The sequence below is a fragment of the Protopterus annectens genome, chromosome 12.part0, assembly GCF_019279795.1.
Source record: "Protopterus annectens isolate FY-2018-M chromosome 12.part0, PAN1.0, whole genome shotgun sequence".
NCBI lineage: Eukaryota > Metazoa > Chordata > Ceratodontiformes > Protopteridae > Protopterus > Protopterus annectens.
In genome coordinates, this window is record NC_056746.1 from 257,993,475 (window position 1) to 258,017,732 (window position 24,258).

At 43.7% G+C, this 24,258-nt stretch overlaps 1 protein-coding gene across 1 annotated transcript in view; it reads right to left on the reverse strand.

Moving 5' to 3' along the window:
- Positions 1-24,258, reverse strand: part of LOC122816492 (dynein axonemal assembly factor 8-like) — a 3,534,829-nt gene that overhangs the window by 409,142 nt on the left and 3,101,429 nt on the right. Inside the window, exon 27 of the mRNA XM_044089323.1 lies at positions 356-461. Coding sequence (XP_043945258.1) covers positions 356-461 — 106 coding nt within the window. The remainder of the gene's footprint in view (positions 1-355; positions 462-24,258) is intronic.

Genomic DNA, 24,258 nt, shown 5'->3' on the forward strand with positions numbered 1-24,258 from the left:
CTCTTCCTGCCCCATTCTATCTCAGTTTAAAATTGCAATAATAATGTACCTCTATAGGCTTTCCTTCAGTGCCTCTGTTCTCCGGCAGATGAATAGAGACTGTCCCTATCAAAAGAGCCTCTTTTCCCCCACTGTCACCTGCCACTAATCTTGCTTATACTTTCTGAGACACCAGCTGCACTGTTTAATCTTTCCATTCCTTAAGTTTCTGTGTAAAGATATTTTTTTCTGTTTTGTATACTTATATTAATGTTCATTAATTGTCCATTTATTGCAGTTTTGTTTTTCTACTGACGTGTGCCATCAACAAAAATCACAAAATGGGAAATAACAAAATCAGGCAATTTGTTCTCACCTGTAGCTGTCACCGCACGAAAAGAAACATCTAATGGGGCATTTACAAGCTTGCAGGTTTTTTGTCTTTCATTGCTGATCAACAAATCCTTTGTGACGCTTGCAATCTAGAGAAACAAAAACTGTTAAAAAACACCTGACCATAGTACAAATTAGTGTTGCTACAGCATCTGCAAAAAATCATAGATACTTTAAGTCATCTGAAGCATGCCTAAACTTCCTGTTATTTAATGACACTGACTGGATGCAGTTTAAGCAGAACTACAGATTCCTTGTGCAATCTTCAGTACATTACAAAATTTGTCTAGTTCTGCCCTGAAACCTGAAACATTCAGACTATAAACTAGCAGACACAACTGTGTCTTAATTTCTGATTCTCCCATTTGTGTTGCTCAAGGACTCAAATTAGGGCAATCCTTCCAACTACTTTTACTCACAAGCACATTCTTACTTATTTTACCCTGACCTACCATTCAGTATCCTGAAAATCAAACATGTAGTCCCAACTTACTCCTCTCGTACTTAAATGCTGATTAACTTGGTAATACTTTGCTAGACTCTAAATCTCATTACTATTCTTTCAGAACTCCCGTGTCAAAATAGAACATACTACTCAACAAAGAACAGAACGTAAAGTTGTGAGGGAGGATACTAAACATAATACCAGATCTCAAAGTTATAACCAGTTAATGTAACAGTAAATCACAACAGTACTCTTCTTTTTCCACTGACTCAATTTCTGCCACTCCGCATTAAAAAAAAAGCAGTGTCTTCTTACTTTCTTAGTATGCACCACAAAAACTCATGCCAGCATAGCCTACTCTTATCGGTGGAGTTTGAGCATGCTCTAAGTAGTTTCTTAGTTAAGATTTCTTGTCAGGAAAGGATGGATGTGGTAGACAAATTGCCATTTATTAGTGTCACCATACCATACATAACTTTGTAAATGAGAAAACCTTAATGTGTTGAAATGAAAATAAGACATGCCACCTAAACAGTGTGGTATAGGGCAAATGCAAATCCAATAAATAATGTAAGCAACTATAGTACTACAGTAAAATATTTAAGGAATAAATACATTAAATTTACAAGGTTAATACAATAATTTAGAATAGGTAAATTATTTGACAGAATATTTTGGAGAAAAACTGTGATACTAATAATGTCTACTTTTACTACTGAAACAGGCAGTGCAAAAGCTTCATATGCATAGTGTGTGTGTGTGTGTGTGTGTGTGTGTGTGTGTGTGTGTGTGTGTGTGTGTGTTGTATAAATAAATACCACAACTTATATAAATATGTTCATTGTATAAAAGGTATCTGAAATCATCTATTAAAACAGAAGTCAGCACACTGACTAAAAAAATTAAATCCTGACAGAAATATTTCTCCAAAAGTAATTGTGAAGATGTACTTTCTGATCAACAGTTAGAGAAATAAAACCTCTAAGCAGTAACACAAGCAATGATAGTGGCACATACCCTGATGGGAATTCTGGTACCACATATACAAGGAAAGAGTGGCTCAGCAATTTAGCATTCAAGGTAGCTGCATAACGTTTAGTGAAATATTTTAGCATATATCTATATTTATCTATCTATCTATATATATAGATAACTACTTAGAAGTTTCTTTTCTGAAATATCTGCATAGTAATTGTATGCTTATACATCCAGGTAAAGACATACATATGCTAAAAATAGTTGTCATAAGTCACATGGAAGAATCAAAATATATACAAATAAACTGGCATACTTGTAAGTTTATTACTATAACAAAAAGCAAATATCAAGTATCCTACCAAACAATGAATAAAACTTTCTTGCAAACAAACTTCAGAGGGAAACAAAGATCTCCTGAGGAGAAATAAATCTCATAAGAGGGGAAAGGTGGACAGGCATGGTTATGGTACCTAGTATAATCACCAGTAAATGAACTGCCTTCTTTAGGAATACTCACTGCAATAATAAATTGCAAAATCTGGGTGACAAAACTTATTATAACTAGATTTATCTTCCAGTAAAACTAAGCAGCCTATTTAGAAATGTGTTAAGCAGATGTGAAGCTACTTAAACGTTTTTACAAAGGCTAGCCTCCCCACGATGTGAACTTTAGCTCTAGATAATTGTCACTGTGGAAGTGACACCCCAACCCCGTGTACAGAAATGGGAAAATGTTTTGTGGGTGGATGGATTTATTTATGTTACTTATTGTACAGCGGTAGCATTGTTGCCTCACAGCAAGAGGTTCTCCTGTTCAATTCTCGGCTGGAGTGCCTTCTGTGTGGAGTCTGCATGTCCTCCCCGTGGTCGAGTGGCCTCCGAAAGACATGCGTGAATGGGCGTGCCTTCTCTGAAGGTTGGGCATCGGGCTGGCAACTCGGCACCATAAAAAAAAAAAAAAAATCTGCCAATCATTAGCGGACCGGAGTTCCGCTGTGGCAACCCCTAACCGGGAAAAGACAAACATTTATTTGTATTTGTTGACCAGGAAAGTCTGACTGGGCAAAGCTCATTTTTAGCAAAGTCTCAGGCAGAAAGCCTCCTTCAGTTCTAGGAAATAAAGCCACTGTAAGTAATAACAAAACATTTTTTTTGTTACAAAGATACGTTACACAGTTCTTAAGACATTTAGAAACAAACAGGTTCAGTACAGACACAATACAAATATAAAACAGATAGTACTGCTTTTGGTGGTAGAATGTTTGCTGCAGTTTTTCTTTTCTTTAACTGTAAGTATGGCTTGTGAACATAGTTAAACTGTGAGATCATTTCTTTGTCAGAGCTAATCATCCTCACAGTCTGACTCTCGTGTTCCAGGAGCTGCACTCTAAGGGGTGTGTTTCATCTCAAAACCTAAAGTAATGTGTGCCTTCATACTCAGCTTGCTGGTAAATCACAGTGACAGTGAGTGAATCAGGCTAAGGGGAAAACTATTTTTTAATCTACTTCTCCTTAATTCAGTGAGTAATTATGAAATTAATCAGCACAATTTGTGGCACAAGGTCTTGTTCATTTATGTGATGATGATGATAATCATACTGAAGCTAATTTTAAAAGAGTGTTAACTCATTAACACCTATGGTGTGAAATGTCATAACACACAACTTGCATTCCTGACTATGTTCTGAAAAATAAACTTAAATATATTGTGAAGTATACTAAAAACTACTGCACCTATAGCAATGTTATCAATAAGACGTATTTTTAAAGTGATAGTAGTGTATTCATAGTCATTCCATAGATACTAAATTATAGTGTACACAAACTAGAAATTATATGTTTTGCTAAACTTTCACAAATTCTCATATCTTGGAAACTGTACAACCTATGCATATATTGCTAGAACATTTTTACTAACCAGACACAGAAGCTTTAAGATGACAGCAAGAAATTCCTGAGTGGATGTTTATTGAGATAGTTACAAAAATATGAAAACATATGCTTAATTGTATAATTAGCAATATAAATAACAGTGAACATCCCTAAAGATGTGCAACCTACACTGCAAATATCAAAACAGTTTTCTTAAACAACATCTAAGGTTTCACCTGTCATGCAGCAGTTTGTAAGTCACTTTTTTGAAATATTAATTACATATGGAAATATTGTTTCTATTCATAATTACTAATGAACAACTACTAATATATTGGGTATAATGGGATATAAATGGACACTGACTATTAATTTCACTGTATCCCACCATGGCATAGCACACCATACTCCCCAATAACATGTAGTTCTCTATGCTATGAAAATATGAATAGAAATATGAAATTATGAATAACTAGCAAATAGTGGTTCATTTCTCTACTGCAGCACATCCTAGATTAGCAAGCTTAGTGTTATTTTGTTAATAATTCCTTGCACTTTCGAATACTGCCTATTATTAGCTGGTAGGTTGTTTAGATAAAGAGGTCAGACCCCAAAAAGGTTTGGATGCCATAAGAAGCTATGGGTGTGCTGAGGTCAATAAGAAGATTGAAACATGCATGCCCATAGCTAGTGGGGTTTGGCTTTATTGGCCTGCATGTATTCATAAAGACTTAAAAAAATAAGAAGTCATGGGCATTCAAAAGCCATGCAGCCAAAATGTCCTTAAGGGATTATTTGTCAATTACAAGTCACATCTCTCCCCAACACAAGTCTTGCAGTTCACACCTTAGGTACTCATTTGGATACTGTTTTCCACATAGCAAGGCTACCCACTCACCATATTGCTCACATTACAAAATCAAGCCATACAACTAATCTTATCAAACTCCTCTGGCTACTTTGGTTTTGTAATTAATAAATAATTTGTGATATATATGACTACCATAATGTTTATATTACAAGTACAGAGAAGGGGGTGAGAAGGCTCGCAAAATTATGTACAAGGCAGGGAGGATCTAGTCAAACTATTCATGTATTGGTGAATACTGGTTGTAGGACGTAGGTTCTGAATGAAGAGAAATGGTTTGACAATACGGTAAGCTGAAGATAGTAGTGACTTTTATCCTAGAGATATACAGGAGCAGATCCATTGATATGTGACATTTTAGTAGTGTTTTAAATGAGTTTGCATTTTGAATGGAATTCAGTGATAATGGGATGTGGTTTCTATAGTCTTGGTACACTATCTGAATACAGAGAGAACCTGCAGTATTAGATGATTGGTTATAGTGACTACTGAGTTTTCCTCTAGAATGTATACATAACTATATTAGAGTGGTGATGTATTAAGTTAAGGGCTGGGCAATTTTCTAGTTTACCGAGAAGTCAGTCTGTGCATTGCAATTAGCTGAAAAAGAGCTATGTGATATGGTATTAGAATCAAAGTAATTCTCTGAAGGCTAAGTAGTGGTGTTCTATTGTTACAGTATACTGCAAATTTGGCTATTTTATTAAGACATTGCTCAAATTTGTGCAAATTGACAGTTCATAACATGCCAGTATCCTCCTTCAGGCTGCACCTCTTCTTTCCAGGAGGGATATACAAATCAATCCATGAATACATTTGTGGAAACCCATCAAGTCATCTAGTTTATGTCAAAAGGAAGATAGTGAATCACAACGACTAACATGCAGGAGGAGTTTATTCCACAGATTTGGGATGTGCTGCATTCTGAAACTCTCCCTTCATCATGTTTTATTTATCTATTAGCAAACATGTAGGTCCCTAGTTTTAGTATTAGTGGAGATATTGGACTTGGAGAGAAACAGGAGGTCCAGGACAGTTGGGTCTCTAATGGCACAGTAAGTGAGACAGAAATCTCCCCTTGAAAGTCTGTAAGACTGAATAAAGGGATACACCTTCCAGCCTCTCTCGGTATTTCAGGGGCTTAACATTTCTGATAATTTTGGTTAGCAACCTTTAGGGTCTATGTGACTGTGGTTCTCTTATATTTAGCACATCAAATGAGAGCTTGTGTGATAGACTTTGTGTTGTGCTTGTTTCACATGGTCACATGCTTTTTGTTATTTACTTCCCCATGGGGTTTCCTATGTTTTGCTAGGTTGCTTATACATGTTAAGGTGGGTTTAAGGCTGAATGGAGAGCTGGCTGATATCTGTAAAAAGTTTAGGGGGAACTTCATCTTGTTCTACTGCATTCCACAGGAGTGACAGATGAAGAGCACTTCAAGTTTTTGTACTGTTAACTTTTGTTTTAGCATGTAACAAATCACCCATTAAAGACATTTTGTAAGATGAGTACATATCTTGCTTGTGTAATGAATTACAATATTTTTTGTTGGTATTGAAACAATTATTTATGGGCATCTGCAGTAAGCTAAGTGTAATCAATAATTAATTAGTTGTCTAAGCTGCAATTTGAAGTATAGGCTTCTGGATTTTATATAGGATTAATAGACACAACAAACTTTGCATGTTTTCCTTGCTTTGTTTAAGATATGTTCCCCCAGATTCTGCAAGCCCTGTTTGGCATGCAGGATTAGTGCAGGAGCTCCAGCAGGCAATATGGCTACCGTGCGATCCAGGAATAACCTGTAGGGACATGCACAAGCGCTCCTGCACTAGTCCTGCACAGACTCAGCCCCTGTATGCAAATTACTCCATTTGCAGGAGAAATCCATGTAAATGAGGTGAATTTGCAATCCAGGAAGCTAGAAACTGGCCGTGCAAGACTAGTGTAATCTGCAGAAATGTGCTCCGCCAGTAACGGAGTACATTTCTGGAAATTACAAAACGGAACCATGACAGCTCCAAATAAAGGGTGGATATCATGCATAAAGCATGTCAATGGCCAACTATAAGGCCACTGGCATGGAAAACACTTGCAAAAAAAAAATCAACTTTTTTTTAGCCAATCTCGGCTGTTTAAGCGTAGGGCAGCGACGCGCAAATGGGATTGGGGGGGAATAAGAAAAAAAAAACTAAAATAAGCATTCTAACCAATATCTTGCCATTATACTCAATGGCAGGCAGAAAACAACATGGCCAGTGAACAGTGGTTGCTAAGGGGGGAGGCTCAGTGTGGGACATGTAACTATGCATTAGTGGGCAATCCTATGCAAATGGGGCAAATTATAGTAAATCCCAGATTTCCCCTGCATGCTAGTCAGCACCCAACAGTGTAAGAGCAAGCCTAGGAGTTAGCTGACATCATAGGGGATTGCGTCAGGCATACTGTAAGTGGATTGGAGCTCTGTGGTTCGGGTTTGCTCCTAGCTTAGCACAGCTAAGCAAGGGTGTGTGTCTGAGGCTGCCTAGCACTCTTTACATTGCCTAAGCGGGTGTGCGTGCCGCACACCGGGTTTTAAACGGAAAACAAAAGTAAACTAGGAAATAGCAGCTCTATGTTTGCGCGGCACGCCCCCCAGGCTTAAACAGGAAGGCAATGGGAAGGGGAAAACAGCAGTAGGAAGGTAATCTAGGAGAACTAGCAAAGCTGGCAGGTGAAATGTATCAGAATCAGCCAATTACACAGGCAGTAGACTAGCCCAGCCGAGGACACTACTATAAACTATGCAAACATCTTTTCCTCTTTTCCTCTGGTTTTTCCCATACTCTACACCACCGGTGTATACATGTGGGGAACTTTAACAAACAAAACAACAAAATGATAGGGGCTGCAGCAGCTATCATACAACATGTGGAATAGGCTGAGGGTGATGAGCATGGGAATGCTGTCGACCAACCCACAGTGAGAAGACGGAGAAGAGTGTACAGACCCAGGGTAACCTACCAGGGGCTACATGAGATGGAGATAGTGGAGCACTATACGGTGCACAGGGACCTCCTACAGCAAATTGCTGAGCAGTGCCGGCCACGCCTGACACACCGAACTAACAGAGGGGAACCCATCTGAGTGGATACCAAGGTATGTGTAGGCCTACGAATGCTAGCCACAGGTACCTCCCAAAGTCCAACTGGAGATATCATGGGGATCTCACAGGCATCAGCATCCAGAGTATTCCACCAGTTCCTGGATGCCATGTCAGCACATGCTGGTGAGCGCTTATATTTCTTCAACATCCGTGAGGTGTTGGACAAAAATATGCGTCTTTTCCAGCAAAAAGCAGAATAACCTGAGGTAGTGGATGCTATAGACTGCACGCACATACGCATCAAAGCACCACCCAGTATGGAGGTAGGGTCTACATGAACTACAAGGGCTTCCCCGCTATCAACTGCCAGGTCGTGTGCGATGCCCAGGGCATTATAATGAATGTGTGTGCTAGTTGCCCTGGAAGCTATCACGATTCCCACATCTGGCATCTGACGCAGCTGTACCAGAAATTTGCCAATGGGGACATCCCTTATGGTCACCTAGTGTGGGATGCTGGTTACGCACTGGAGCCGTGGCTGATGACACCCATCAGAAATGCGCACACCTGAACAAGAACGCCATAATGAGGCACACGCACAGACCAGACTTATAACAGAGCATGTGTTTGGGATGCTCAAGTCATGGTTCCGGTGCCTGGATACATCCAGTGGAGCCTTGCAGTACTCACCAGTTACATGTACTCAAATTGTCATTGTATGTGCCATGCTACACAGTATGATCCTGTGGAAACAGCTGCAGCAGAAACAGCATGGGACAGGGCCACACAGCCCCCCACCAATGCCAAGCCCTGCATAGGCACAGAGTGACTCAGAGGAACAACCTGAGCCTGCCCCAGTAGGCAGATGGAAGCGTGCCCAGTATACCCTGGCCTTGGCAAAGAGATAACGTATAGCACATACACTGACACAGTAGGGACTCAGGAAATGACACCTCTCTCTGACTCACACATACAGTAAAAGGGATGCCAAACATGACACTACCTCTGCTCAGCTATGTATAGGGAGTGTACTATCTGCATCCAACATAGGCAGCCCTCCAGCACCATCCTCAATACTGGCACACCCACAAGGTAAGTCACTCAGTCTACCAATTGCCGAATGGAGTAGAATGTGTCATTACCTGTATCTATGGTATGGATGTGAGCATGCAAAGAAATCGGGTGGCTGAATGGTATGCCAGCAGATAGTAGGCATCATGAGATGTGTAACAAATACTGGTGTCTCCACAATAGCCAGTACTACACAGGGCGACAAAACCCACTGCAGGAAATGTGCTGGCCACATGTGTGTCCATATGACTCACACATGCCAGTCAGGGTGGTTTACATACCCAACAGTCTTAGCTAGCAGGACAGGTGTAGACAAACACAAACAAAGGCTGTGCTATGGCCTCTGAATGATGCCTATGGGTAACCTCCCCCCGAGGCCTACACTGACAGACTACAGTAGGTCAGGCAGTGGGATGTTAGTTCTGAAGGGTAGGAAGTCAGAAACTAATATGTAGGTCAATCAAAGCTAAGACCTGTAGTACACTGATATGCCTCTAGTCAGCATGATAGGTTAGAATACAGAATGAAATGGAGTACCTGACATACTAGTACAATCATAGCAAATGTGTACAAGTGTCAGGTGTGCACCCCATCCTATGTAGAAATGTAGAAACAGGTGTTCCCCCCAGTCCTATGTAGAAATGTAGTAACAGTCAGGTGTGTCCCTCCAAATCCTGTGTAAAAATGTACTGTCAGGTGTGCCCCCCCAATCCTGTGTAGAAATGTGGAAACAGTCAGGTGTGCTCCCTTAATCCTGTATAAAAATGTGGAAACAGTCAGGTGTGCCTCCCAATCCTGTATAGAAATGTGGAAACAGTCAGGTGTGCCCCCCAATCTTGTGTAGAAATGTAGAAACAGTCAGGTGTGCCCCCCAATCCTGTGTAGAAATGTAGCAACAGTGAGGTGTTCCCACCCCAATCATGTGTAGAAATGTAGAAACAGTCAGGTGTGCCCACCCCAATCCTGTGTAGAAATGTAGAAACAGTCAGGTGTGCCCACCCCAATCCTGTGTAGAAATGTAGAAACAGTCAGGTGTGCCCACCCCAATCCTGTGTAGAAATGTAGAAACAGTCAGGTGTCCCCCCCCCACAATCTTATGTAGAAATGTAGTAACAGTCAGGTGTGCCCCCCCCCACAATCTTATGTAAACATGTAGAAACAGTCAGGCGTGCCCCTTCCCCCCAATCCAGCGTAGAAATGTAGTAACAGTCAGGTGTGCCCCCTCCCAACCACTGTGTAGAATTGTAGAAACAGACAGGTGTGTCCCCTCCCCCAATCCTGTGTAGAAATGTAGTAACAGTCAGGTATGCCCCCCTCCCCCAATCCTGCATAGAAATGTAGTAACAGTCAGGTGTGCTCCCCCCAACCCTACTTAGAAATGTAGTAACAGGTGTGCCCTCCAAACCTATTTAGAAATGTAGTAACGGTCTAGTGTGCCCTCCCAATCCGATGTACAGAAGTCGTAACAGTTGGGTGTGCCCCCCCACAACCCTATGTAGAAATGTAGTAACATGTATGTGTAGGTATAATACCAGTGGAACACAGATGCCCAGAGGTGGCCAAGGATAGGTTGTAGCATTTGCACAATATGCAGGTCTGTGTGTGTTAGGTTGGTGTGTGCTTCATATTGTGTGAGAATGATCAAGTATGTATGCATGTTGAGGTAAGACCTGGTGGACATTGCCCACTGCTGCTGATGACAGGGACAAGTCCTCATAACTGCAGTGCCGAAGACAATTCTCACCAGTATAATACATGCTAGCAGTAAACCATTGTAAATGTATGTTGGTAATATGTGTCACCATCTGAAAGACTGACATGGCATGACTGTTGGGCTAGATATACAAGTAGTACACAGGGGAAAGTACCCCAGACAAACAGTATATATTGTGTCACTGTGAAATAGAGACACCCTTGGAAGTGTACATACAGGTATGCATCACATTGTCTGGTCCTGTAGTAGGGGATACCGGTGTTGTCTGCCCGAACACTTGCAGATCACAAAGGAGGTAGGACTGATGTATTAGGAAATAGCTGATGTACCTGCACATGCCAGCATAACTGGAATGCCCCATGCATATCTGTGTGTCAGACGCAAGTAGTGTCCATAGCACACATGCACCCAGCTCACACAACCACCACCCACAGGTACCTCTCTGGTCGTATCCCTGCTGTGGGGAATAGGTACAATATGACCCCACCTGTATATGGTAATAGCGAAAGAATGCAGCATGCAGTGCAGGTGTCCCATGCAGGTGTGTCCCTAGCCGTAGGTAGCACCCTGCCAGCATCCACACCACCTGATCAAGACTTATAGAAGGTATTGGCATGAACACTTAGCACACCTACCCTGTCATCCCAGGGGAATATACTGTATGGCGGTCTGAGACTGTAGGACTGACAGAATGCAACAGCCTGCCACATGTGGCCCGCATCATCATCTAATGGCCCACAGGACTCTGCCAAAGGCCTGTCTGTCACATGTACTGCCAATGCATGTTATGTCATGGACACCCAAATAACATAACACACTCCACATAAACCATATGCAAGGCCATGTGGACAAACCACAGTAACATGTCCACCATGTCCCACTGCATGAACTGTTGACCAACACCAACACACAGCTGTGATGGGCTGATAACCTTAGGGGAAAGTATCAGAGAATGCATGTATAATGTATGGAAGAGGATAGAATAACAGAGGAGGGGTGGGAGCATGGAATGTGCAAGGTCCAACACAAAGCTGTGTGCACACATTATCCATGGCTGCAAACATATAAATGGTTGGCTACATACCTGCCCATACAACACAATAGGGGTAATGTCCTGACTCATGGCCCCTGCCTCTGGGAACCTGTGCAAATCTGTACAGCTGTGAGGTATTGCCACAGCAAGATAAGGTCATACTGTCATGTCGATGGATGTACAAGTATGGGATCCTCTGCCAGCACTGTACCAAGGCGCTGAACCAGATACACAGACCCAGCAGGAAGTGTCTGCAGCTCCCCCTCCAGAATGGCATAACTTACCATGAATATGTAGGTGTCTGCCCACAATACTGGACACAGCTGCAGTCACCCTTGTCCCCCAAGACATCACTATGAGCAAGAATGTCCATCTGACAGCACATGAGGACAAAAAACATCACAGTGTATAACAGTACAAGTCTGAATATCTCTGCTAACAGCAGTACCATGTAGCTGAAGCAGCACAGACACAATCACTTACAGTACACACTATCCCCTGCACAGTTTGTCCCCATATTGCCAAATGATCAACAGATACCCGGCAGAAACAGTTTGCTACCTGTAGGTGTACAACACAAATGTCTGCGCTGGAGTACAAACTACCTGGAATTGATCCACACATTCAATACAGAAGGGCATACTTGGCATGCTCACACACTTAAACAAATGAAGCCCACGTCTGCAAACAACAGTGGACCATACATATCTGGCAGTTGCAGATGTTAGTGCATACACTCCTCAGTATGCACCAGTTATGTTTTGCACACACAGTGGATAGGAATACAGACATATATCCAAGGACAACACACAATAATAAGCCAAAAGTAGACGTACATAGATGTGTGGAAGAGAGTGACTGTGACAAGGAGCCATCCATTATGAGGCCTGTCCCACCCAGCACACAGCCAAATGGCTACAATCACATGAGGTGTAAATGTCACTCACTGTAGGCATTAGCCACTGGTATCCATCAGCATTACAAATGATGTGGTGCAAGTGATAGCTGTGCAACATGACTGTACAAGGAAGTGGTCATATACCAGCTGTATACATGTACCCGTGGAATATATCCCTGCGTGTACCCGCATGTGGTGTGTCAACCTCTAGATGAATGGGTTATGGTCCATGCACACACACTGCCATCCACCATAATCCTACTATGACAAGCCTGCTGAGGTCATCCACTTTGAAATACAACTTTGGGAAAGGTGAAGCCCAGTAATCTTTGTGGCATGTCCTATAATTGCGTACTGTTGAAGTGTAATAAACTAGTTATGTAGGAGTTCTAATCCCAGACATGGCAACTGTCTGTCTGTCTGTCTGTCTGTCTGTGTAGACAGCAATGCTTTTAGGCTAGTCACACTCACTACAATGCAAATGCCCTCCTTTGGCAAGGCTGCTGATGTCATTCACTGTGAAATACACCTTTGGGAAAGGTGTAACCCAGTAATCTCCGTGGTGCGCCCTATAACTGTGGACTGCTGTAGTATGATAAACTAGTTAGGTAGGAGTTCTAATCCCAGACATGGCAACTCTGTGTGTGTGTGTGTGTGTGTGTGTGTGTGTGTGTGTGTGTGTGTGTGTGTGTGTGTGTGTGTGTGTGTGTCCCTGTCTGTGTAGAGAGCAATGCTTGTTAGGCTAGTCACACTCACTAAAATTCAAATGCCCTACTTTGGCAAGGCTGATACTGTCATTCACTATGAAATACACCTTTGGGAAAGGTGTAGCCCAGTAATCTCTGTGGCGCATCCCATAACTGCATACTGCTATAGTGTGATATAGAACTCTGGTAGGGGCTCTATTCCCACACATGGCAGTTGTGGATGTTTTTGTGTGTGTTTCTATGTCTATGTAGGGAGCAATGCTTTTTAGGCTAGTCACACTCACTACAATACAAATGCCCTACTTTGGCAATCCTGCTGATGTCATTCACTGTGAGATACACCTTTGGGGAAGGAGTACTCCAAAAATCTCTGTGGCGAGTCCTATAACAGCGTAATGCTGTAGTGTGATATAGAACCCTGGTAGGGGTTCTATTCCCACACATGGCAGTTGTGGATGTTTTTGTGTGTGTTTCTTTGTCTATGTAAGGAGCAATGCTTTTTAGGCTAGTCACACTCACTACAATACAAATGCCCTACTTTGGCAATCCTGCTGATGTCATTCACTGTGAAATACAACTTTTGGGAAGGAGTACTCCAGTAATCTCTGTGGCGTGTTCAATAACTGCGTAGTGCTGTAGTGTAATAAACTAGTTAGATAGGAGTTCTAATCCCAGACATGGCAGGTGTGTGTGTGTGTGTGTGTGTTTGCCATTTGTATCCTGTGTGGAGATGGCTGTGAGTGTGTAACAACTGGACTCATTGTGGAGTGGGTTTTGCAAATTTCTTAAATGGTGGCCCTAGTATATGTCACAATGTCCACTGTACAGGGATAACAGATGTGAAATAGCCGAGAGGCTCGGGTGCAAATCCATACCACTACATATGACATCAAGGCCAGGTGAACAAAGTTAGCAGCCCTTGTATTACCCAGAGAACACTCCCAACCCATGTCTCATAAACACACACACACACACACACACACACACACACACACACACACACACACACACACACACACTTGCCTAGGCAACAACCACTATGTTGGTAGTACCCTGCATATTGCCCACTGATAGTAACCATGGTGTGATTGCAGTGAGCTACAGAGGGCATGGCACCCTGTCCATCAGTCCAATAGGCATGTACATGCAGACAGTGCACCTTCCCTTTACTGCCCACTGGACACCTGCAACACCTATGGTGGCATCAAATGTGACCTGCAAAGGACATACCATGCCTGAAATACATGCCTTGTATGGACAGATGCCACTGACACCAGGGAATACCTGTATCATGCTATCAATGCAGGTGCAGGGTCAACCTGCTGTCCATTAACCGTTCCTGCCACGAGGCCAGGACTGGCACATCTGATGATAATCTGTGTACATAACATGGGCTAGACACCCCAGGTACAGTTCCACATGTCACTGTACATGCATGTGGGACGTGTGCACATCCCAGACACCGTCCATGTCTTGGACTAAGGAACACATACATGGCAAGCAATGCACAGCAATGGCCACACACAATAGTTACCCAGGTGACTGGATGGTGAATACAATACCCACCTGTGTGGGCAAATCCAGACACTACACCCCTGAGCCACACTGCAGACCATTGTCATGTGGCCTGATGCCAAGGTATACCCATCACCTTGCCTTGTATAGCCATCTGGCACAGTCAACCACTACACACCCATGAAGCAATGCACCCATGCATGTCAGTAATGGCACCCTGTGTCTGTGTGGTGTATGATGCCTATGACCACATTTACCACTCCCTGTAACCCCTCTTGGCATACTGAAGCATGCTGTCTGATGTCAGACACCTCCATATACCCTTTGCCCATATAACCCCTGTGGTGCATGTGATACCTGCACAGTACTGTGTTGTGGCAATCTAACTAGTGATGAGTTGTATTTCTGACCCTGCAAAGTGTGTCAATGTGTGTGGGCCCCTGAGAGAGTGTGGCTGTGTTGACACTGACACCAGTTCATGCGGACAGGCATGTGTAATACACCTACCATATAGCTACCATATCACTGTTGCAGATGTCACTCACCATCACATATACATCTGGAGGGGTCCTCAACTTGCAATCTATGTGGTGCATCCAATAACTGCACAGACATGTGATAGCAATACATAGTCAGTCAGGGATTTGATACCTGTACTGGTAGGTGTGTGACACAAACATGCTTAAGTTTTACTCTTCCACCCCTCCCTGACTTATCTTTGCCTCTGTCTGCCTCTCTCATTCCGTCTCTGGTGGATGTGGAGACTTACACCTGGTTTGCTTAGGCAGCAGCATGTGTATTGTAAGTGATGCTCATGATCAGCTGATGGCCTCTGCATGAATTGCAGCCCTCCTCTAGCTGATTGCATGTGGAACATCTGTGGTAACATTCACATACACAATTGCATGGAACATCATGTTGGTGTTGGGCCTTTTCATTCACTGTGAGCAGAAACCAGATCTGTTGTTTGGCAAACAGCATCACAGATGGATTGGGGATTTACCTCTAACAAAATACACTGCGGAAACAAACCAACACACAGGAAGGGGGTGTGCCTGACTTGACTACAGACTGTAAGTGCTGCTATACTGCATTTGGAGTAATGTTGGTTTAATTGGGTGTGTGTGGATATGGCTGTCCTACATGTTTTAATACCTGTCATGTCAGTGCTATGTTTATGAGGAAACTCCCATCTGTAGGGTCATCTGCAGACTGGGCAGTGTGTGGTGCCTTTTGTTTCTTGTGTTACCCACACAGCACCCATCTGTAAACTGCAGATGGTAGTTTGAGGATTGCAGTCAGTAGATGGTGACAGCCGTGAGAGTTACTGACTTCATATCCCTCACAGGACATATGTTGCAACAAACCCTGTTACAACAGTAAATGTATGAGGTTATTACAGAAACATGTCAATATTGGCCCACTGTGCCTCCAGCCATAACTCTGTCAACCTTTGTACGTATGTCATGCAGTAATAGGTGAACATGTTCTGTATACCATATTTATTGACATCATATCTGATAACAAGCCAGTGAGATATCAGACTGCTACACATGTTATGTATACTAGGGGTTATATTTGAGGACATAATCTGGGCATTCTGTGGTTGGGTGTACAGTACTGAGGTCTGTGTACTTATGGTGATTGTCAACAGTGTGTGTATTGTGAATATGTACCTTGGCCTGTGTACAGACTGTGGTAGATGTCATTGTTCTTGGTCCTGTTTCATGTTACATGCTGCTCCACTGTATGTTACCCTATCGGCTTACATGTTTGTAGGGTCAAATACACGTCCCATACCACAGACAGGCATCGGACCACACTGTGTACTGGCCAAGTATATGTAGGGTTAATGTGTGAGTGGAACATATGAGGATGGTGTTGATCAGATAGTACATATACTGTAATATTATGCTAGCTTGCCATATGTGGCTGTGTTCACATTGGTTGTGGTTATGCACTTTCACACAGGTGTCTGTCACTCTGTGCTGTGACATGCCTGTAGAGCCTGCTATATATGCAGGTACATGTGTATTCCCCCATAGGAAATGTAGGCCAGTGTTGAGGCAGTCTGCCTGTAGCCTGCACAGTGCTTTGTTACAAGCCTAGAAGCTTAGTGTACTTACCCAGTGAGATGTCATATCCAGATACTTGCCAGATGTACTGCTGCTGGGCCAACAGTCACGTATGTCAGACAAAGCAGGGGAATGCTGTACAGATGTATGTCACAAACTAGTGGGTAGTATGTGGCCATGGCACCTCTGTACCAGCGCTTATGTATCAGGACAGACAGGGGTGTGTGAATGCATAACCTATAGGGGCAAATGTATACCAGTATTTACGTGATATACCCATCTACGTGGCTGTTAACCTCCACATTGTCAGGCTTGGTCCACATGTCTTGCACTAAGGGGTTCTGTGTATACCTCTGGACTGACCAGAGTGTGTCAGACTGTCCACATATATTGGCCATATCTCTGCTGTAGTCCACAGGAGCATGACTGTGCTAGCAGTGGTACTGTACTATGATGTCCTTAGGATGTCTGCCAGAAGCAAATGGTGCACATGTTAAAAGCAGATGTGACCTCCCACACATACCATGTCTGTGAAGACAATCCTATTACAATAACAATAGTCTACAAATATACCTGCAATACATACCCGACATCCCCTTGCACTAAGAGGCTGGGATTACTGGGGCTGATATAGGGCTCCACTCCATGTTCAGGACATATGGTGAACATATATGTACATATAATTATCCATACATCTATATAAATATATACACATATACATATTGACATACATAGATGGATATGTAAATGTACATATATATACATATAAACACTCAGATATATACATATACAGAGCAATATATGTCTACACATATACAGATAGAGATACATATATGGATGGATATCTACATATAAACTGACAGTAATAGGTATATCAGAACAGATAGGTACGCACATATAGTTATAGATATCTACATATATAACTACATAAATAGGCATATCTGTACACATAGGATGTGCATACATATACATCTCTCTCTCTCTCTCTCTATATATATATATATATATATATATATATATATACATACATGTACACATGGCCATATATATGTTGCACTATACAGATGTGTATACACACATATGTACGAGTATACATGTGTATGTACATGTAGACATATATCAACCTATTATATGCATATATTTATATTCATACCATGTGTAAACCCTTCCCAGATGTATTTCACCATATGTATCTGCTATTTGTACATTATGGTAAAACATATGTGATGCAACAGCCATATTAATAACAAGTACTACAGAACTGTGGAAGTAAAGGCAATTGTTCAATACTACTCAATATGTGTATGAACAGCTATACTGGTAAAACAACAGCTGTCTTCAAAGTGGTCATGGCATAGTGGTTAAGTTTTGTGACTAAGGTGTACAGGGTCCTGGGTTCAAGCCCTGCAAGGGCTGTTCATTTTGTTGTTGGGCAGAACAAGGGCTGTCGGATACAGAGTGGTTAAGGCAGTTTTGAGCATCGTTAAGTGTGTTTGCATGGGTTTGCGTGAAGCTAAGTGGTGCTAACCTATGGGTAAATGTACGGGCGCTTACACAGTGTAGGCTTCGCTTACCAGTGTGCAAATCAGCTCAGCTGCTGTATTGTAGCAATGATTATACTTGCTAAGCATGGCTTAGCACTGGTAATCAGTTCACACCACCCAGTCTGATAATGTAGCAGGGTAATGACATCTGTAATAAGTGTATGTAATGCCATATACAATACATGCGCCTATGTGCTGTCATTAGTAGCAAGTGGCGTGAGTGTCATGTGTGGGACACAGATGTATATGAGGCCTGTACAGCACTGTTATCCATGTGAATGTGTTACATACAGGGGTAGTAGCCCAGGGTATGTGCTGTCACACTGGCATGTAGTGTATCATGGCAGTACTACTGTTGACAGTGCTTACCCAGGCAAGAGCAGAGTGCTAAATGTAGTACTGACAACAGGCACACCTGCAAGCATAGCTGGACTCTGAGGCCTCCCTTTTGCATCCCTGGTGTGTGAGCTGTGTCACAGTATACACCCCTTACTAGGTAATGATCTGACATGTGGAATGTAACTGTAGACTAAAGTCTCTACAGCACGTTAGTGAGGGCTTCTGACATATAGTTATGGCCTACATATTGTTGTCAAATGTCTGTCAACACACTCATCCTACTGCATAGCTACTTGCCAAGCTGATGACTGTCAGTCCTTGTACAGATATGCAGATGGCAGGTATCCAGCTGGGATACGTACAGGCAACCTAAGCTTGATTAACACTGACATGTCTGCCCAGCTGTAAGAATTGTCACATATAGGAGATGTCACCCTGTACACACCACATGCCACAGGTACCTCACTACACTACCACAGTCAACAAAACATGCTTGTGTAGAGGTCTCCATCACAGACGCTAATCATGTGTTGCAATGCACGTTGCATACATGTCAACTTGATCACCTCAGTGGCCATGTGCAGGAGGCACCTGGAGGATTGGCTGATGAATGCCATTCTCACCGTGGGGGGTCACCACAGTAGTGTCTGTCAATAGATTGCCTGCTGCCACCTGGCAGGTGGCAGGATACCACTGTACACACAACCCCTACACAACCCATCTCTCCTTGGGCAATAGCTAGGTACACAGCTATGACCACCTGCAGCAATGCAACCCTGTACTGACACATGTGTACGTGTGCATGACTGAGTATAGCAGTGACTGTGTGTTAGCACACCTGTACCTGGAAATTCCATGAGGGCCTTCACAACCAATGCAACACCCATTGTCATAGTCAGTTGTGGCTGCTGCTGTATGGGACGTTACATGTACCCCGTTAAGCTCCTCCCCATACTGGCTACATGAGCACTGCAGTACCAACACAACAGTGTTGTACAAATGGGTTGATAGGCATGGGATACCCATTGTGTTCTGGCATGTGTTTGTATGTGCACATGTCCGTATATCTATAGGGTACAGTATTCCAAGGCCACATACTCCTATTACAATACCCATTGCCACACAGTAGTACAGACAGTGTTGTTGCTGCCCATAGGTGAGGCATGGCAATGCAACACTCTACTACGCATATGGCATGTGCATTAGATACATATCCCTGTAGTACCACTGTTGGGGTATACTATGGGTTGTATCGCAGTTGCGGGCAATGTGTGATGGTGGGTATGGCAGAGTGTCATCATGGGTTTCAGGGAGTACAATATCCACTGGGGGATGCAGGTGTTGTGTACACTGCTGGTATATGTCCCATGTACCACGTTATGGTTCCCACTGTCACCATCAACCATACGGGTAACTGATACCACAATCCAGGCCAGTTATGTATGTGCTGTGTGCAGCCTACCTGTAACACATTGGACACTTGGTCAAGTTAGTTACCAGCGACAGGCCCTTGTTTCTCAGATGTCTGTTTGCCTGTTATGTGTCTATTAATGTGCCTATGAAGGTATGTCACACTACGCATTGTCCATATACACCCATTACATCCACCATCAGCATACTGTACAATTCTGGGGATGTTCTGCATGTAACCTGGGACACACCTCACCATAAACATTGTGTGGTGTGTGCAATGTAAGCCACACACTTCAGTATCACTACATAGCTAGGTAGGGGCCTAGTCCCAGTGTTGCAAGGTAACAGTGTGCGTGTATGTGGAGGGGTCTATATCAGGTTGCAGGGTATACATGCCCAGTGGGTCACCTGTCCATGTGGCAGAGGCAATAACCATTTTTAGTAACCTGTGACATGTGTTCAACTGTACCCCAGATATGTCACAGCCATGGTGTCACCACAGTGCCATACCCCATTGTGGAATATGACTGCAGACCATCCTCGTGCTGACACATGTACACCTACAACACAAATGGATAACAATATACAGACCACAATCAACCAGTGTTACTAACAGCTATAATGCATCACTGCTGGATAGCTACACTACCTGCCATATATGCATTACATTTTACTCATTACATGTTACAATGCAATACTGTAGTACACTGTAGTACAGTCACCATGTGCATCAGAACCATATTAGCCTGTCCCTACATTGATGGTATGGCTGACAAGGATGTGGCACAGGTATCATCATATGCACAGTGCATCCTTGTGCTGACACATGCACACCTACAACACAAATGGATAACAATATGGGACCACAATCAACCAGTGTTAATAACAGCTATAACGCATAATTGCTGGATGGCTGCACTACCTGCCATATATGCATTACACTTTACTCCTTACATGTTATACTGGATTACTGTGGTACACTGTAGTACAGTCACCGTGTACATTAGAACCATATTAGCCTGACCCTGCATTGATGACAGGGATGTGGCACATGTATCATCATATGCACAGGGTGAGATGGTTTGCCAGGGACCGAGGGTGGGCCATACATTTGACACCATGTGTATGGGTGAGGGGTGTAATGCAGTGAGCTGGGCGGGGTGCTGTGGTGTGTGTAGGTATGGGGTTGCCCTAGGTGCGGTTGTATAGTGTGTGTGTCTGCATGCACACAGTTCTGCCATGTGGCTGCCCTACACAGGTATTTATGGACAGCTGCAGACCATACCAGGCAGGGTGCACAGTTCACTGCCTCTGTCCACAGACATGTGGACTGTGCCTGCCAGGGGTTCCATGGACATGTCCAGGTACAGGCCTCGATGTGCTTTCACCTGCTGACATATGTCCACTGGCACCAGGTACCTCCTGGGACTGGTCAGGATCATGTGCACGTGGCCTGCTGTGGTGTGGTGTGGACAGCAACCCCCCCACACTGCCGGGGCTGGTACTGCTACTACGGGAGCCCCTTGGTGTCTTAGCACGTCCACGTTGATTGCCAGCTGTTGGTGTTGCTAGCCTACATCCATGTGGCTGTTGCCGCACCCCCATCACACGTTCAAGCACAGACACACCACGGCCAATGAGGGCCATCATCTCACCATGACGTCTATCCATGAGCTCGGTGTAAGCACGGATGGCACCAGACAGTTCACGGATGTTGTGCTATGTTGCTTCTGCCAGGGGCATGATGTCTATCGGCTCGTCCGCGAGCACCCTGGGACATCTGCCTATCTGGTGCCCTGCCATACATCCGGCTATGCCTGCTGTGACCAGACACAGTAGGCATGGTTACCACACTTTCCTGTGCATTGCCACCAAACACCAGCTGTCCCTCCACTATGGGCACTGGTGATGGGGTATGCATAGGCACTGAAACTGTGTGCAGGGTTGGGGTGGCTAAAAGAGGGGATGTCAAATGATAGTGCAGTGTCGGCCCCTGACAAACCCACCTGTGCCTCAACAGTACAATCACCAACTTCGATGTCTATATGGACACCAACATCAGATTGCATGCAGGAGGGACCCTGACCCACTTCGCCACCTGTGGTGGAAAACAATAAACACACTTTAAAACCTGTACAGCATTGCCTAACAGCACACACACACACACACACACACACACACACATGCACACGCAATCACACATCTCTGTAATACCTACCTGTCCGTGACTTTACAGACAGTCCCACGTATATGTCCATGTGTACCCCATCCTGCATCACACTTATTAACATACACACACTGATACCACTCATTAACATATCAGTCCACTAAATGCCTACATAAGTGGTCACAACACAAGACCTGTTACTATATTACCTGTCTGACCTGTGTGTAGTGGTTTCAGATGGCCTCACTGCTGTCATTCGGTGTTCACCCTGTGTATGTCCAGACATCATGAGCATGGCCCCTATATATGTGGGCTACTATGCTGTATCCATCCTATCACGCACTGGTGTGTCATGCGTATGTAATGCTCAGTACATGCCAGATATGCTGCTCAATCAGCCTATCATGTGACAATTGTAATATGTGGATACACTCCCTGGTGTTGACTAGTACTTCCCCAATGCATATGTAGTGCTGCATACGTGGGTTGTAGGTGACCTCTCTGCTGAATGCAATATTAAGGGTGTACTTGGTGTCTACCTCCCCTCTCAATGCCTGTTCCATGCTGCAAACCATATTATACTATCAGCTGTCCTGTGATTACACACATGACAAGTATTCCTGGTGTGTAATGTGGCAGTCCATGTACATGTACTGCATGATCTCAGAGGGAGGTACTGTTGTATGAACACCCCACAATCACACATGTGCATACATGGCCAACCACACAAACACACACACATGCACACAAACATCCTACATGCATCAACCTCCCGCCACTTCACCAGAGTGACCCTACAGACAAACTAACTACCCAACAGGATGCACACACACACATACAGGTGAGGTTGTACAATGATAGTACACACAGTCCTCCTATTACCCCTCTGTCAACAGGGATAACATATGTTACCCAACAGCATGCAGTGCAGCTACAGTCAATCCATGCTAGCAACAGTATACATGTGTGTGATGTATGTACTGTGTCAATAGGTGAAGCCCCTTCCCCTGGATACCACTGCACCCATTAACACGGTATTGCTGTGCACCTGTTCTACACCCTCCCATGTACTGTGCACCACACCTCACAGGTGTAAAGCCCATTGCTGAATGTTTACTACTGTGTCAGTTATGTCAGCTTTAATGCTCACAGCCCCTATGTTTTCCAGCAACACATACCTGGGATGATATGTGGACAAATGTCATTTGTGAATGCCTGATGTCTGATTCACAGCTCTCAACATCAGCGGACCATGCATGACCAATCCAATACTCTTACACTGACAACCATCAGAGCATACCGTAGCTATGGGGGGTGTACACTGCCTTATTGATATGACGCACCAATCCTTGATCTGCCATGGGACTACATCATTGCATATCTTAAAAGTACATGAGCCCGATATGCGACATATGTCCTGTACTTTCACATGCAGTGTCGACGGAATGTGTTAGGTGTGCGGATGCTGACCGCGATGCATACACACTGTGTGGGCATACGTGTGCATACCCTTATCATGACGGTTTGTCACACCTCTTATTGTGTGTACTACAGCAGTTACTATTCCTGGCAGGGGTATACCACTGTGGGCCATCTGCATTTGCCAGTGTATGCTGAGTCTGCCCTACACAAGTCCCCCTATTCTGCATGATTGCAAGGTCTACTCATGTGAACATCCCTTGGTGTTCACACACTGCCGTCACTACTGCTGTGGGAGTAGGGTTACGGCTGCCATAGGTCCTGAACCTGTGCAGATACAGCCATTCTTAGCATCCTTAGGATCCCTGCTGCAGTGCACTGGTGTGTCATGCTGACACCCCTCCCCCTTCTTCAGCCTTTTTGCAGATGCATGACAAGCCCTACACATGTGTCACTTTGCAGTGTCCCATAAACTGAACACCACATTACAGCCTAGTCCCAGCTGATAATGTGGACCACTGTAATGCCTTATGTCACAGTGTATCTCTGCAGCAGTTGCCACTGTCCTACAGGTATATACACCACTGTTGCACTGTATATGGGTGTTGTTCCAAACATGTCCCTACTGTAGGCCATGTCTCCCACCATTATGTTACTCCCTGTGTACACATTCCGCTATGACAGGATGTTAGTTATCATGCAGGTGTCTGACATACCCTTCCAATACCCCATCATTGTCA